Source organism: Microcaecilia unicolor, chromosome 1 (assembly GCF_901765095.1).
Source record: "Microcaecilia unicolor chromosome 1, aMicUni1.1, whole genome shotgun sequence".
NCBI classification, from domain to species: Eukaryota; Metazoa; Chordata; class Amphibia; order Gymnophiona; family Siphonopidae; genus Microcaecilia; species Microcaecilia unicolor.
This window is the reverse complement of record NC_044031.1, coordinates 680,500,620-680,516,773: the sequence shown is the minus strand read 5'-3', so window position 1 is coordinate 680,516,773 and position 16,154 is coordinate 680,500,620. Positions and strand designations below refer to the sequence as shown.

The window sequence follows — 16,154 nt, the reverse complement described above, 5'->3', positions numbered from 1 at the left end:
CATCGGCAGATACGAGAGACAACGCCGGAATTGGAGTTCCACAGACTGGCACAACGGTGGTCCATGGATTTGCAAGCAACGATACAAGAGACATTGTTCAGAGCGCACTTATTGGAGATTAGGAAAACTACAAATTGGACCTCACATTGGGAATTGCAGTATAAAATGGCTTTGCGTATATATATACCACCAAGACGGGCATTCCATATGGGACTCTCCCCATGGGGGGAATGCCCAAAATGTGGACAGAGTGGAGCAACGTTGGGCCACATGTTATGGACATGCATAGGTATCCAAAAATTTTGGTCATTGATAACAGCATATGTTTCTGGTATGTGGGGGCAGACCTGGAGAAGTGACCCGACCATGCTGTTCGGAGGCCTAGACCTTGGTCCTTGGTTGAGGAAAGGATATAAGGCATTTGTGAAGAGATCTGTAATAATTGGAAAACAAGTCATTTTGGCTGAATGGCTAACAAATAGATACCCAATGAAGCAACAATGGCGCACACGTATGCTAGTTTTGGTGCGTATGGAGAGACTTGGTGCAACGCCACTTGACTCTGAACAAGGGAAAAAATTTCAACAAAGGTGGAGTCCGTTTTGGGACACAATGAGCCCAGCGGCTAGAAGTTATCTGTTAAATATTTGATTGAAATGTTGATTGAGCTTAATGGAAGAAACTAATTAACAATGCAGAGAGAGGGGTAGGGGGGAAGGGTGGGTAGCTGTGCTGTTAAGATGAAGGGGAAAGGGGAGTCAGACAATTGAACCACCAACAGGGAAAGTACTAGTTTGATGTAAAATTAAAGTTAAAAGATTTAAATATCGTTGTTAACAAAAATCACAATGGCAAGGTGGGTAAATTGATGTTAGTTGACTGGTGGGGAGTGGGGGGGAGGAGGAGGGGGGGGGGGGGAAATGATAAAGTATATCTTTTGCTTTACCAGGAAAGATCTGTTATAAATGATTACGTGTAATGAATGTTGACTGATTCATGTGAAATATTTTGAATAAAAACTATTGAAACATAAAATCTCAGGTGTCAGTGCAAGTCTCTTTGGTATGAACTGCTCATGCAGGAAGTCATCCTCATTAAATATCTCCCTGGCAACCCAGGACACCTCCAGCCAACCCCCCTGCTCTCCCAGCAGTAAGGTAAAACAAATTAAACCATAAACCAATTTCTACAACTGGTTACACAAGGCTAGAGACGGGCTTTCACTGCAACTGCGAGGATGGAGGTAAATAAACAATTTAACCCCCCCCCCCCCCCCAGAGCAGCGGGACTCCCGGGAGAAACAGCTGATCCATCCTGCTGCAGCAGGGGAGGCTTAGCCTCCCCAAGTCTCTTATACCGGGCACCTATGATTATAGAATATGCTTAGTTGATATTTCAGCGCCTAAATCTATGCACATCCATTCATAGATATAGGCACACTGGGCCATATTCTATAACTAGGTGTGTAAATTTCAGAACACCCATGAAATGCCCATTTCCCTGCAAATAACCATGTCCCTTTTTGCCTGCATGCGTTAGATGTTTGGCACACATCATTACAGAATATGCTTAGTGAGCTGTTCGCCTAAATTCTAATCAGTGCTTATTATTGCTTGTTAAGTGCTATCAGCGCTCATGAGCTTGTTAAACTATGCACATTCTTATAGAATCCACGCCGATTTTGGGGAGCTATATAGAAGCTGGGGGTGTATGTAACTGAAAGGAGGTGTGGCCATGGGCAGGTCAGGTGCGTTCACTAAAGATGCACTTACTATTATAGAATTTGGGGGGATCTGCACCTAATTTAGGCATGTGGATTCACACTAAGGTTCAGTTAGTGTAAATTCTCATGCCTTAAAAGTTGGGTGCAGATCCTGGCGCTACATGTTATTCTATACACAGCAACCAAACTTGGAGCACCATTTATAGAATAACGCTCAGCGCCATTTACTGAACTTAATCCATACTGTATGCCAGTATGTGTGTGTGTAAAATGCCTCTTACAAAATGACCACATGTATTCAAGGACATGCTATGACCCAGGTGTAGGCATGCTTAGGGGAGGAGTTTGGTGGAGGATGGGAAGAGCCACAAAGAGTACACATCAGTTAAAAAATACACACCTACACGCGTACTTCAGCTGCGTACATTTACATCAGTTCCTAAACTGGTGTAAGCAGACAGCAGCATTTTGGTCTCTACTGGCTGCTTTGGTGTATCTTCATTACTATTTTTCACTAAGGTATTTGAGAGAGTTGTGTTTCATCAATTATTAGATTTTATTGATAGAAATAATCTTCTGGACCCATTACAATTTGGTTTTAGGTGATATCATAGTACTAAAACACTGTTATTGAATCGATTTGGCAAGGTTTTGATCATGAGACAAGTTACATCTTGGTTCTTTGGCATTTTACATAGATACCTATGCATCTTTATAAAATAGACTTAACATAAGTACCTTCTTGGCCTCCCGACCTCAGCAGTCTGTTATATAATTACACTCTTAAAGTAAAAGCTTGTGTACTTTGTGTACAGATTTCTTGAAGCTATGGTGTAGTCCAAGGAAACAAAGTCAGCCCTTCAGGTTGGGGACTCAGATGCTACAAGGTCCACTGCTACTGTGTCCCAAAACTGCCAATGGGGACCCCCAGCCAGCTGGGCTTTTGGGATGTCTACAATGACTATACATGAGATAAATTTGCATGTACTTCTCCCACTGCATGAAAATCTCTTTTGCGTATTCATTGTGATAACCTGAAAACCTGACTGGTATAAATATTGTCCTTCTTTATAACACGTCAGTCACATAATTGGTGATAAGAAAAAATTATCTTCTAAGAACCCCAGTGCTCTAAAACTGCTGGTTGCCTGCAAGCTCTGGAAGCTGGGGTACATTGCCTTCTGTAGGAGGATGGAACTTCTCAAAACATTTTAAATCCTGAAAAATCTTCTGGTCAGGTACAAACGAGGGAAGAGCACTGGTCCCATGTTGAAATGAAATGTACATAACCATTGGTAAATGTCAGCAATAAATGTTGTCATAGTTCACATTCTATATTGTATATATTTTTTCTTTATTATTTTCCTTTATATTTGATCCTATACCCTCCAGGAATGTAGACTTCAGTTATTCATTAATCCATTTTAAGGCTTCTTTATTGAAGACGAGTCTCAATGTGCTTATCTTGTTTCAAAGGCTGTCTTCTTTTTCAATTTCCATTCTAAGTAATGGAAATTATTAATAAAATAAGTCACGGATATAGAAAAGAAGTCTCCTCCTAATATAGTCCAGTAAGCCTTGATTCTCAGTTTGTCATGTGTCCTTAGTGAAGGGATCTGGAGAAGACGCACCTGCATATAAAGAAACATTTGAAAAATTAGACTCGGGCATTAGAACACATCACAAATATTAAGGAAGATAAGGACTGTCAAACTGAGCCACACCAAAGTTTTATCTTGTCAAGTAGCCCATATCTCCTAGTGATTAACTTCATGTGTACAGTTAACCACCACCCTTGTTACATGCTCCCATTTTTTTTTTTTTTTTGCAGTGGTGCTTTTAGGGGAGGGGAGGGAAGGCATCAAACCTAGGATAACATTCTTGATATGCGGTTTACAAGACTGATCAATTCTTTATCAACAGGCCATTTACTGTCTTCACTAAAACAGTTGAGTGTTTGCCTGGTGTTGAAGAGCAAGGGGCTGGAACCCTATGCACTGGTCTGTACCTTCATTACTGTTTTTAGCTAAGGTATTTGAAAGAGCTGTATCACCATGGTTTAATACCTCAATTCTTAACAAAGACATTTCATATCACAATTGGTGTATACCAGGGGCGTAGCTGCTATGGGGCCACAGGGGCCTGGGCCCCCGTAGATTTGGCCCTGTACCCCCCTGCCGGCGATCCTCTCAACCCCCCCTCCCGCTGGCAACCCGCCACCTGCTACTTTTGCTGGCGGGGACCCCAACCCCCGCCAGCCGAAGTCTTCTTCCTTCGGTTTCTGATTGAGTCTGACGTCCTGCATGAACAACGTGGGGTCAAAGTTGTTGGAGGTGTCGGCAATGGCGGGCGGGCAGGCAGAGGGGGGGTTGGTATTGGCAAGAGGGGGGGGGCTAAAATGTGCCCCCTCACCTCGGCTCTGGACCCCCCCTACCGTTGAAGTCTGGCTATGCCCCATACAGAAGAAAGCTAGAATATGGTCTGTTTCTTAGTCACTAAATAATATGACCTTTATCTCCTTTGATATGCTCACACAACTATCCAGCTCATTTTCGAAAGAGATCCCTGGCCATCTTCCGACACAAATCGGGAGATGGCCGGCGATCTCCTGAACCCGGCCAAATCGGTATAATTGAAAGCCGATTTTGGCCAGCGCCAACTGCTTTCCATCGCGGAGCTTGCGAAACTTCAAGGGGGCGTGTCGGTAGAGTAGTGAAGGCAGGACGGGGGCGGGGCAGGGGCGTACTCACAAGATGGCCGGCTTCGCCCGATAATGGAAAAAAAAAGCCAGGCGACAAGCATTTCGCTGGCTTTACTTGGTCCTTTTTTTTTTTTCACGACCAAGCTTCACAAAGGTGCCCCGACTGAACAAATGACCACTGGAGGGAATCAGGGATCACCTCTCCTTACTCCCCCAGTGGTCACCAACCCCCTTCCATCCAACCCCCCCCCCCCCCAACTTTTTTCCCCAGCCTCTATGCCAGCCTGAAATGTCATACCCAGCTCCCTGACTGCAGTATGCAAGTCCCTGGAGCAGTTTTTAGTGGGTGCTGTGCACTTCAGGCAGGTGGACCTAGGCCCATCCCCCCCCCCCCCCACCTGTTACACTTGTGGTGGTAAATGGGAGCCCTCCAACCCCCCCAAACCCACTGTACCCACATGTAGGTGACCCCCTTCACCCCTTAGGGCTATGGTAGTGTTGTAAAGTTGTGGGTAGTGTGTTTTGGGGGGGGGGGATTTGGGGGGCTCAGCACACAAGGTAAGGGAGCTATGAACCTAGGAGCTATTTTTTTTTTTTTTAATTTTTAGAAGTGCCCCCTAGGGTGCACGGTTGGTGTCCTGGCATGTGAGGGGGCCAGTGCACTAAAAATGCTGGCTCCTCCCGTGACCAAATGCCTTGCATTTCGCCAGGTTTGAGATGCCCGGGCCCGGTTTCCATTATGGCTGAAAAACGAAGCTGGCCATCTCTACACCTGGCGATCGATTTAGCCGGCCCCAACCGTACTTCGAAAATACGGTTGGCTCTGCCCCCTTGCGGCGCTGGCCCCGAAGATGGCCGGCGCCGTTTGATTATGCCCCTCTATATGACCTATCTACCTCTGAAAACTCCAACTGGGAGACAGATTATATTGCATACTTGGTGAATAGTTTGGAATTTAATCCATCTACATCTGATTATTCCATCTGGTGCCACTCATTGCCAGTATCACTGAAGACAGCCTCAAAAATATACAAATCCTTACCTGCTCCAACCTGATAAACTGCTCAAGTTATTCAACATCATGCTAGTTTTAGCATCACATCGTTATTCACTGGAAAGACATAGTAACATAGTAGATGACGGCAGAAAAAGACCTGCACGGTCCATCCAGTCTGCCCAAGAAGATAAATTCATATGTGCTACTTTTTTATTTGTACTGTCCTCTTCAGGGCACAGACCGTATAAGTCTGTCCAGCCCTATCCCCGCCTCCCAACCACCAACCCCGCCTCCCAGCACCAGCTCTGGCACAGACCGTATAAGTCTGCCCAGCACTATCCCTGCCTCCCACCACCGGCTCTGGCACAGACCGTATAAGTCTGCCCAGCACTATCTCCACCGCCCAACCACCAGCCCCGGCACAGACCGTATAAGTCTGCCCAAGACAATACTAAACAATACTTTTGAATGGTGGTCACATCTATGTGCAATCCATAAATATGAAGCTGCTAATGCTATGCACAATATCTTCCATTCTCATAAAGTTTGGTCACTGCTAGACAGCTATTGCAATAAATCAGATGCCAATGCTAGTTAGTTAATACTCTACCAGCATTATATTAAGTTTGCTAACTTATATGGTTATAATGTATCTACTTTGTAAATGTATTTGTTTTTCATAGTTCTGTATACATTTTCATAACAGAAAATCAATAAAAAGATCTTTAATAAAAAAAAAAGAATGAGTTGTATTAAGTTAATTACTAGATATTATTGATAGAAATAATCTGCTGGGCCCATTTCAATTTGATATAGTATCTAAAATATCTGCATTCAGCAAAGCTTATGATGTAGTAGGTGTTTAAATTGTTGTCCTTAACTTCCATACCAGACCAGTTCAAACCCTGTGGATATGTCCTTTGACCAGTAGATGGAGACAGAGAAACAAAGTAGTCCTGTGTGATTCATCCCTTAAGGCACCATATAGCCTTAGAATGCTCAGTATTTCTCCATCTGCAGTGAATGGTATTGATGGACTGTGCAGCTCCTGGACTGTTTCAGAAGCTCTTTGCCCAGTTGAAGAAATGGGCAATTGAGCAGAGATAACTCACTTGAGGAAAAAGATCTAAAGCAATTGAATTGGACCTGGATCAGGAACAATACGTGGAGGAGTCCAAGTTCTTCTCTTCCTTCACTCTCCCTTAGTCTCCCCTGTTTTCTTCTTCTGCCTCTGAGGAAAGGCTAAAGTGGCTAGGGCTCTTCAGCTTGGAGAAGAAATGGCTAAGGGGAGATACGATGGACGTCTATAAAATACTGAGTGGAATGGGATGGGTGGATGTGAATCACTTGTTTACTCTGTCCAAAAAATACTAGGGGGCACAAAATGAAGCAATTAAGTAGTCAATTTAAAACAAGTCAGAGAATCCTCCTTGTGTGTAGTAGTGCATCATAGGGGACTGGATAATACCGGAGAAGGAAAGCTGTGGGATTGTTAGTGGAAGACTTAAGACTCCTGATGCAGTCCTAATGGCCGAAACACAACGTTTTGTGTCGAGTCTTTTTTCACCAATAAACAAGTGTTTTTAAGATCAATCTATCCAGTTTTTGGTGTTCTGTGGTCAAACATCCCACTTTCTCCTATACCAGAGAAAATATGTCTTCATTCAACATGTAATTAAACCCTGGAATTTGTTGCCAGAGAATGCGGTAAAAGCAGTTAGCTTAGCAGGGTTTTAAAAAAGTTTGGATAATTTCCTAAAAGAAAATTCCATTAGCCATTATTAAGATGGACTTGGAGAAAATCCACTTCTTATTTCTAGGATAAGCAGCATAAAATCTACTTTACTGTTTTGGGATTGTGCCAGGTACTTGTAACCTGGATTGTTCACTGTTGAAAATGGATACTGGGCTTGATGAACCTTTGGTCTGTCCAAGTATGGCAACACTTAGTACTTTTGTAATTATTGGAGGGGAAGGTTTTTTTTTTTTTTATTTATTTTCAGCGCTTGATATAACACAAGTGATCCCTGAGCTGTGATAAAAAGGGCCCTGCGGGGCTGTTTTTCCTGCACACCAGGGGCCCTTTTTACTGCAGCGGGTAAAAAGCCCCTAAAAATAAATGGCCATGCGGTAAGATTACTCTTAGCATGTGGTCATGCAGCAGGGAGCACTTACTGCCACCCACTGAGGTGGCGGTAAGGGCTCCCGTGGTAACCAGGCAACACTGCCCGATTACCATCGGGTTAGAGCTGCAGTAAAAATAAAAATATTTTCTGGGGGGTGCCAGAAATGGTGTGCACTCGAGGCAGAAATACCGCTGGTGGTTTATAGCACAGGAGAGCCTTTGTACAAGGACCCCTAAGTTATCTATTGTACCTTTTATTTCCTTCACATCAGAAGAGCTTCATACTCTGCAGTGTTTGTTCCGGAAACAGGTGGGAATTTGCACCTGAACCGCAGAGAGGGATGATTATCCATTTTTCAGATAGCCCTGAGGGAACTTGTGTGAGAGGCCAAATATTTAGGCCAGCAGCAGAGCTTATTTCAGAGTGACTAGGCCAAAGCAATAGTCTTTCCTGCCAGCTCATCCCATATCCCTAAGGTAATTCTCAGGGCGTAATTCTGGATGCAGGCCTTGACAGAGGGAGATAACTCAAAGGAGTTTGGGTTCCCTCCCCACCCCCACACTAGATTATTTTCTCTCTAAGCAAGAAGGATCCAGGTAGGCAGGTGCAATCTAGCCCCTAACTAACAGCAAAGCTGGAATGGTTCCCCAGATTGAGCTGTGGTCTATGCAATATACATAAAGTAAGACCTCACATTAAAAAAATTTGTAAGTAAAGCACACCAGGAGGAGCATTTCCGAAAGAAACATCCATGTTGCAATTTGGACGTCCTTGCAAAACGGTGAAATCCAGGGGCAGGGAAACCCGTATTTGCAAAACAAGATGGATGTCCATCTTTCGTTTCGAAAATACAGTCAAAGACGTCCAAAGCCTTAAATTTGGATGTCCCTAGACATGGACGTTTCTGACTTTCGGCGATTTTTGAAACCAAAGACGTCCATGCCAAAAACATCCTAATGCAAGCCATTTGGGTGTGGGAGTAGCCAGCATTTGTAGTGCACTGGTCCCCCTGACATGCCAGGACACCAACCAGGCACCCTAGGGGGGGAACTGCAGTGGACTTCATAAAATGCTCCCTTACCCTGTGTGCTGAGCCCCAACCCCCCCCCCCCCCCAAAAAAAAAAAAAAAAAAACCTCACTACCCACAACTGTACACCACAACCATAGCCCTTATGGCTGAAGGGAGGGCACCTATATATGGGTACAGTGGGTTTTGGAGAGCTCACTGTTTCCTCCACAAATGTAACAGGTAGGGGGGTATGGGCCTGGGTCCGCCTATCTGAAGTGCACCGCACCCACTAAAACTGCTCCTGGGACCTGCATGCGCTGTCATGGACCTGAGTATGACATCTGAGGCTTGCATGACATATTTTTAAACATATTGTTTGAGGGTGGGTAGGGGTTAGTGACCACTGGGGGAGTAACGGGAGGTCATCCCTGATTCTCTCCGGTAGTCATCTGGTCATTTCGGGCACCTTTTTGTGCCTTATTCATTAAAAAACACATCCGGGTGAAAACGTCCAAGTGTTCGTCAGGGACGTCCTTGTTTTTTTTGACTATGGGTCAAAGACGTCCTAGTGTTAGGCACGCCCAAGTCCCGCCTTCGCTACGCCTCAGACACGCCCTCTTGAAATTTGGACGTCCTTGCGACGGACTGCAGTTGGAGACGTCCAAAATCGGGTTTCGATTATACCGATTTGGACGTCTCTGGGAGAAGTACATCCATCTTCCGATTTGTGTCGAAAAATGGATGTCCTCTTTCGAAAATGATCCCACAGGTATCCCTCTCTGTCCCTGTTAAAAATGGGAAAATTCATGAAAGCTACACATCTTCCCTCAGTCATGGCAGAGCCTCCATGGTTCTAGTTTTCTCCTGGAGTTAATATTCAACAGGTGGCATGATATGCATATCTTCTCTGCTTCCCTCCCAGTTAGGGGAGAAATAGTGGCTCTCTGTTCCTCTACACAGGTGAAACTTCCTAAAGTACTTTTAAGGTCAGATTAGGCTTAGAGGGTGTCATGGTTGTGGCCGTGCCCTTATGTTCAGACGTACTGTTTCTCTGTATCTAGCTCTGTGACCTCTCCAGTCTGCCTTTTTTTCCTGTTGTTCTTCTTCCTGTTAGCCAAGCCTTGTTTTGGTCTCTCTGCTTCATTTCCTACTTCTGACATCATCAGCCTATTCCTTTATAAGGACCCAGGGAGCTTTCCTGCGTTGCCTTTGCAACAGGTCTATTTTCCTTTTTCTTGTTGTACTGTTTGATTCTGAGGGAACCGGTCTTCTTGTTACGCTGTGTCTCTGTGGCACAGCCCTGAGCACTGTGTGAGTGGTTTTGGTTTGAATCTGTATAGATTACTTTCCTGTTAGGTTTGCTCTCAAGCAAAGCCCTCTTGTTTCTCTGTGTTCTGCTTTAAACCTGTATGGATTACTAGCCTGTTAACTTTACTTCCAAACGAAACCCTGTTCTGTTTTTCTGTGTGTGGCTCTGGTTTCAACCTGAATAGATTCCTTCCTTGTTATCTAGGCTCTCCAGCATAAGCCTGTTCTGTTTCCTTGTGTGGTTTCCCTTGTTACCTTTCACTGTTCAGCTGCTTTCCTTGATTACCTTGCTTCCATGCAGCTGGGTGTGGTCTGTCTCTGCCTGCCTTTCCTTTCCCTTCCTGGCTGAGTTCTGGTAAGAACATTGTTTTTTTCCCCTTTGTTTGTTTTAAACCTTTGACTTCAGTGTAAGCCCAGCTTCTTTTTAATTTGTATTAAAAGCAGCCCTTTCCCCTTGAGTGCTGTGTGGCACAGCCTAGTGTATTCCTATGAGTGGCTTCCCGTTTCCCTGAGTGCTACTGTATATGGTACAGCCTAGAGTGTATTCCTATAGTTGGCTCCCCTTATTTTTTTATTTATTTGTTTTTTTTTTGTTACATTTGTACCCCGCGCTTTCCCACTCATGGCAGGCTCAATGCGGCTTACATATTGTATACAGGTACTTATTTGTACCTGGGGCAATGGAGGGTTAAGTGACTTGCCAAGAGTCACAAGGAGCTGCCTGTGCCTGAAGTGGGAATCGAACTCAGTTCCTCAGTTCCCAAGGACCAAAGTCCACCACCCTAACCACTAGGCCACTCCTCCACTCCCTTACCCTTGAGTGCTGCGTGGCCAGCCTAGTGTATTCCTATGAGTGGCTTCCCTTTTCATTGAATGCTGTATGGTACAGCCTAGAATGCATTCCTATAGTTGGCTCCCCTTTACCCTTGAGTGCTGCATGGCCAGCCTTGTGTAGTTTTATGAGTGGCTTCCCTTTTCCCTTGAGCGTTGCGTGGCCAGCCTTGTGTAGTTTTAGTAGTGGCTTCCCTTTTTTCCTTCAGTGCCTAGTGGCACACCCTTGAGTATTCTTTTGAGTGGCTTCCCTTTTCCCTGAGTGCTGTATGGTACAGCTTAGAGTGTTCCCTCATGAGTGACTTCCCTTATCCTTGACTTCTGTATGGCATAGCTGTGAGTGTTCCTCTGTGTGGCCATGTCTTGCGTTTCCTGTGTGCTTTCTGTTTGAGTTCTTTTTGTGAGGTTTCTGGTTGTGTTTGAGTGGATTGCTTTTTCGTTTAGCTGTGACTACTAGCGCAGCCTTGAGTGGTCTCTGTGTGGCACAAGTGGGCCTTTCTTCCGTTTAGCTGTGTCTACTAGCACAGTCCTGTGCATCCTCTCTGTTTGATTCTGTTTGAGTGGGTGGTTCTTCTGTTTGCTGTGACTACTAGCTCAGCCTTGAGCTGCCTCTGTGTGGCACAAGTGTACAGCTCTTCGTTTAGCTGGGACTACTAGCTCAGCCTTGAGCTACCTCTCTGTGTGATTTCTGTTTGACTTGGTTAGGATTATTCATTTATAGCTGTGGATCTAGCACAGCCCTAAGTGTCCTCCTCTGGTTCTGTTTGTGCTTCAGTGGGTGCAGGGCCGTGCCTAGGGTCTCTGGTGCCCCCCTGCAGACTATCAGTTGGCGCCCCCCCCCCCCCCCCCGTGTGGCAAGAGATAGACGATAGTCTCCCTCACCAAGCATCTCTCCCTTTTCAAATGGCCAGGTTTTCTACGGTCCACCAGCAGGAATACAATAATTAGCCAATGATACATTTCAAATACAATTATTGACTTCACTTTACAATTCTTCCCCTTGCCAGTTCTCTTCAGAGGGCCATTGCCCTTTGCCAGCATCCTTTGGTGATGTCATTACCATCAGAAATTCTTAAAGGCACAGCATCCTTGTTGATATATCAGAGAGAGGGCCCCACATTCACTGTAATCTGCTAGGATCTCCGGGAGGAAGACAAATCCCCATTCATTTAAGGCAGATGGACTTTTTTGGTTTAGTAATTACTTTTTGAACATTTCTTTGATTGTTCTTTTACATTGAAAGAGATTGGTGAAACAAGCTCCAAATTTATTGTATTTTTATAGACTGTGGAGTGTGAAGAATTATGAAAGGCATTATACTTTCATTGACTCCCAGTATGAACAGAATATCATTTTGTAAAAGCAGTTGAAACCTGTAATTTTGCTGGTGAATTGTGCAGAATATACTGGTTTCTGCAATAAAGTAAAATTTCCCATGGAAAACCCATGGAGGGATTTGGAGTACTACTACTACTTGACATTTCTAAAGCACTGCTAGGGTTACGCAGCGCTGTACAATTTAACATAGAAGGACAGTCCCTGCTCAAAGAGCTTACAATCTAAAGGACAAGTGAACAGTCAGTCAAGTAGGGGCAGTCAGATTGGGGCAAATAGGGTGGAGCTGACTCAGATTTACTACTTGCCTAATAAGATCTCTGAAGAGCCAACACAACAATTGGATCAACCTTTGGATGTTTCTGCAATTTTAGAAACCCCAACAGAGGACTTAATGACTCCGGCAACTTTGTTAATTACTTTAGCCTTATCCATGGATAAAATACTTATTATGAAAAAATTCTTCAAAAATAGAGTAAAAGAATTCCTGGGACTCAAAGTCCGTATATTTCCTGACGTATCTAAGAATACCCAAAAAAAACCGAAGACAGTTTCTTTTGTTAAAACCAGGGGTGCTCCAGATGGGAGCCACATTTCTTTTACGTTATCCTTGTAGATGTGTAATTTGTTACCAGTTGGTTAAATATGTTTTCTTTGAGTCTGTACAACTTTCTGATTTTATAACAGCCAGAAGATCTTTGAGGTGAAATAGCTCTGAATTGATAGTAGATACAGATGTGTAGACTGGTTTAATTTCCTTCAACTTATTTAATTGTTAAATTCTCCTAATTGTTAATCTTGGATCAGAATTGTGGACTTAAGTGTACTTAGTCAAATAATATTGATGTTTATTTTCTTCGTTAAATGTATTGACGAATGTACCTTTTCTTTTTCAAATATGCTTGTTTAATATTTGAAATTAATAAATATATATTTTAAAAAATAGGGTGGAGTGTCAAGGTTGGTTTTGATAGGAAATATTTTTTTATTTTGTTTAAAGACTGTGCAATGAACATAAAGAAGACTACTGTATAGTTTTGACAAAGTTTTCTTAAAGGTTAAGTACCTTTATTGAAGTAAATCTGTATAAGCCTGCTCCTTTTGGGTAAAACTAGTGCTTACCTGTTTCAAATTTGTATTTAGCTTTTGTTTGTGAATTGCAATTCGCTTTACTTTCAGAACTAAATAATAACTTATGTTTGTGCAGTAATTTAAATAAAGTTGATATTTCATTTCAAGATAGTTACTTCCCTTTCCTGGAGGAATATCTCCTTCTTTCACTTTCTGTATCAAAGGCTCCAGCTGGTCTTTAAGTTCTGTCAACTTTACTCTTAGATCTTGAATGAGCTCCAACAGTTCTAGAGATTCATTTTGCAGTAACTTCAGTTTTTCCTTTTCAGACATTTTTTTCAAGTCTTTTACAATTTTTTGTGTCTTCCCTGTTTTGGAGGGTACTGTCAAATTCCCTTCTGGTCCACCATGTTTGGACAGCCACCATTGTTATTTTATGGCCCAAATAATAAAACAGTCTTGTTAATTATAGCCTGAGAAGGGTTTTGGGTTACTTTCAGTTTATCTATTCAGCCATACTACAAACAGTCTTACCTCAGCTGCGCGCCTTCTTTTACCTTCGACGGTCACAGCAGCTGAGCAGCGTCAGTGAAAGCGCTGCCGATGTCTCCAACCTTCCATTTGCGCTCGTTCGTTCCCTGTGTCCCGCCTTTTTCTGATGTCATTTCCTTGCGAGGGCGGGACACTGAGGGAACCAACGAGCGTGAAGGGAAGGCTGGAGACGTTGGCAGCGCTTTCACTGACGCTGCTCAGCTGCTGCAACCGTCGGAGGTAAAAGATTTAAAGCCCCCCAGGACGGCGCAGACCTGAGGTAAGCGGCGAGGGTAAGCACAGCGGTGGCGCCCTCCAGAGGTCGGCGCCCCCCTGCGGTGCTTACCCCGCTTACCGTGTTGGCACGGCCCTGAGTGGGTGGTTCTTCTGTTTGCTGTGACTACTAGCTCAGCCTTGAGCTGCCTCTCTGTGTGGCACGAGTGGACAGCTCTTCCGTTTAGCTGGGACTACTAGCTCAGCCTTGAGCTACCTCTCTGTGATTTCTGTTTGACTTGGTTAGGATTATTCGTTTATAGCTGTGGATCTAGCACAGCCCTGAGTGTCTTCTCTGGTTCTGTTTGTGTTTGAGTGGGTGGTGCTTCTGTTTAGCTGGGAATAGTAGCCCAGCCCTGTGCTATCTCTCTGTGTGATGTCTGTTTGACTTGGTTAGGACTATTCATTTATAGCTAGGGTTCTAAACCCAGTCCTGTGATGCCTTCCTGTGTTTTTTTTTAAAATATTTTTACTTGTGGTTTCTACCATGTGAGTCTATGCGGGGTTCTCTTTTCCCCTTCAGTTTCTTTGTGCCTGTGTGTAGGGTCTTTTGACCCCTTGTTTGTGGCTCTATTTACTGCAGTGTGTGTGCACTGCTTGAGTAGAACTTGCTCAAGAGATTCCATTCTGTTTCTTTTCCCTTCCTTCTGGTATGATTCAGTTCCAGTTTGGCTGTGAGGCCCGTATGCTTGGACTCTGTACGAGTGGGTTCTGGATCGGCCGTGAGGCCCGCCTGAGTGGTCTACCTCCCTTTTCTGGTGGTGCTTGTTGCTTGTCTTGAGTGTGTTGTCTATTTGCCATGTCTGGTATCCTGTTTGTATTCAGTGCATGGTTCGCCTCTGCTCTGTGCCTCCCCAGAGGACTTGTCTGCTGCAGCCTGGCTGCAGCCCAAGGGCTCACCATCCTGGGTTCCATGACAGAGGGTGACCGAAATCAGGGTTTTTGGTTCTGGCCTAAACTGAATCTATGGCTAAAATTCACTGTTCAGTTTCAGCTGGAACCAAAGCTGGAATGAAACTACCCCACCTTCCACTGCCATCCCCTCCCGAATAAAAACCCCATCTGACTGACCACCAACCGCTCTCCCCCCACCTCTCATAGGTAGGCACTCCTGACGGCCACCATTTTGAGACTGGAAATGGCATGAGCAGGAGTGACTGGGGATTTGCTCCTGCCTATGCCAGTTCTAATCCCAAAATGGCGGCCATGACCTCACATGGCAGACTTGCAAAGCTGCTGTGGGAAGTTGTGGCTATTTTCATTATGCAATGGGTGGGAGCAGGAGCGACTCTGAATCACTCCTGCTTTGAAGAGACCACTAGGGCTTTTAGAAGCTCTTATATGTGTGAGAAGGGACTTAGTAAAATGCACAAATCCTGCTTTTATGCCCATGATAGGAGGCACAGTGGCAAGTGTACCTGTGTTTTATGTATCTATGAGAAAGAGCACAATAGAAGCATATCTTGTGCCTTTGAGTTGACCACAGGGTTAAATGTACCTACCTCTTCTGGGCCCGTGTGAAATGGTTTCTTTGCAGAATTATCAACTGCTGTTCGAGATGAAATATGCGAAATGCTAGATAAAATGAAGACAGCACCAAGATGCAAACCCTGTAAACAAAGAAAGAGGATCTACTATTAGCCACCTTTGGAGTGGAGAAGCTGCTACCACTAGGAGATTGATCCCTGCTTTAGTACCCTGCCATCTAGGCAAGGCTCCCCAAGTCTCTTAAAAATGGCCTCTCTAGTGACTTCCTTCCAAGATTTCATAGGTAGAAGTGATCTATTGAACAGAACATTGAACTTTGACCCAGGAAAGTTAATGAGGCCTGAATTCAAGGCTCTCCTGTGCTATAAATACTGTACAGTGTTGGGCAACTCATTGTGCATCCCTGTGATTCCATGCCATGGTTGAAAGCAGGGGCAATATTCAGCTGAATGGCCACCGTATAAAGATTTCTATGCAAGTTATAGAAATATCTTTAAGTGTACTTTTAGCCAATTTATCCATAACAAGTTGGACTGATGAATATGTGGTCCTAAACTTATACAGATAAATTACATTAGGATTTCTGTTTATGAAATATATTTATATGTATTTCTGCTCTGCAAATTTAGGCCTTTTCCTTGGAATGTCTCTAGCCCCTCCCCAATTAAATGAATACATTTTAGCTATTGAGAGAGTAATTTTTTTAACTGGATGCCTAGTGTAAAGCAGCAAACACACCCGTTTCAAGCCTATTTTATAA

At 44.1% G+C, this 16,154-nt stretch overlaps 1 protein-coding gene across 3 annotated transcripts in view; it reads right to left on the bottom strand.

The window, feature by feature from the left end:
• Positions 1–2,105: 2,105 nt before the first annotated feature.
• The window catches only part of GRAMD2A (GRAM domain containing 2A), a 141,683-nt gene continuing 127,634 nt past the window's right edge, over positions 2,106–16,154 (bottom strand). For 2 of the 3 annotated variants that reach the window (XM_030187796.1, XM_030187804.1), the window contains exons 12-13: positions 15,409–15,516; positions 2,107–3,354 (exon numbers count right to left, since the gene is read on the bottom strand). In XM_030187796.1, the coding sequence (XP_030043656.1) occupies positions 3,327–3,354; positions 15,409–15,516 (136 nt within the window). In that variant the 3' untranslated portion in view covers positions 2,107–3,326. Of the gene's footprint in view, positions 3,355–15,408; positions 15,517–16,154 lie in introns of all 3 variants that reach the window. The other variant, XM_030187812.1, reaches the window with a different exon arrangement.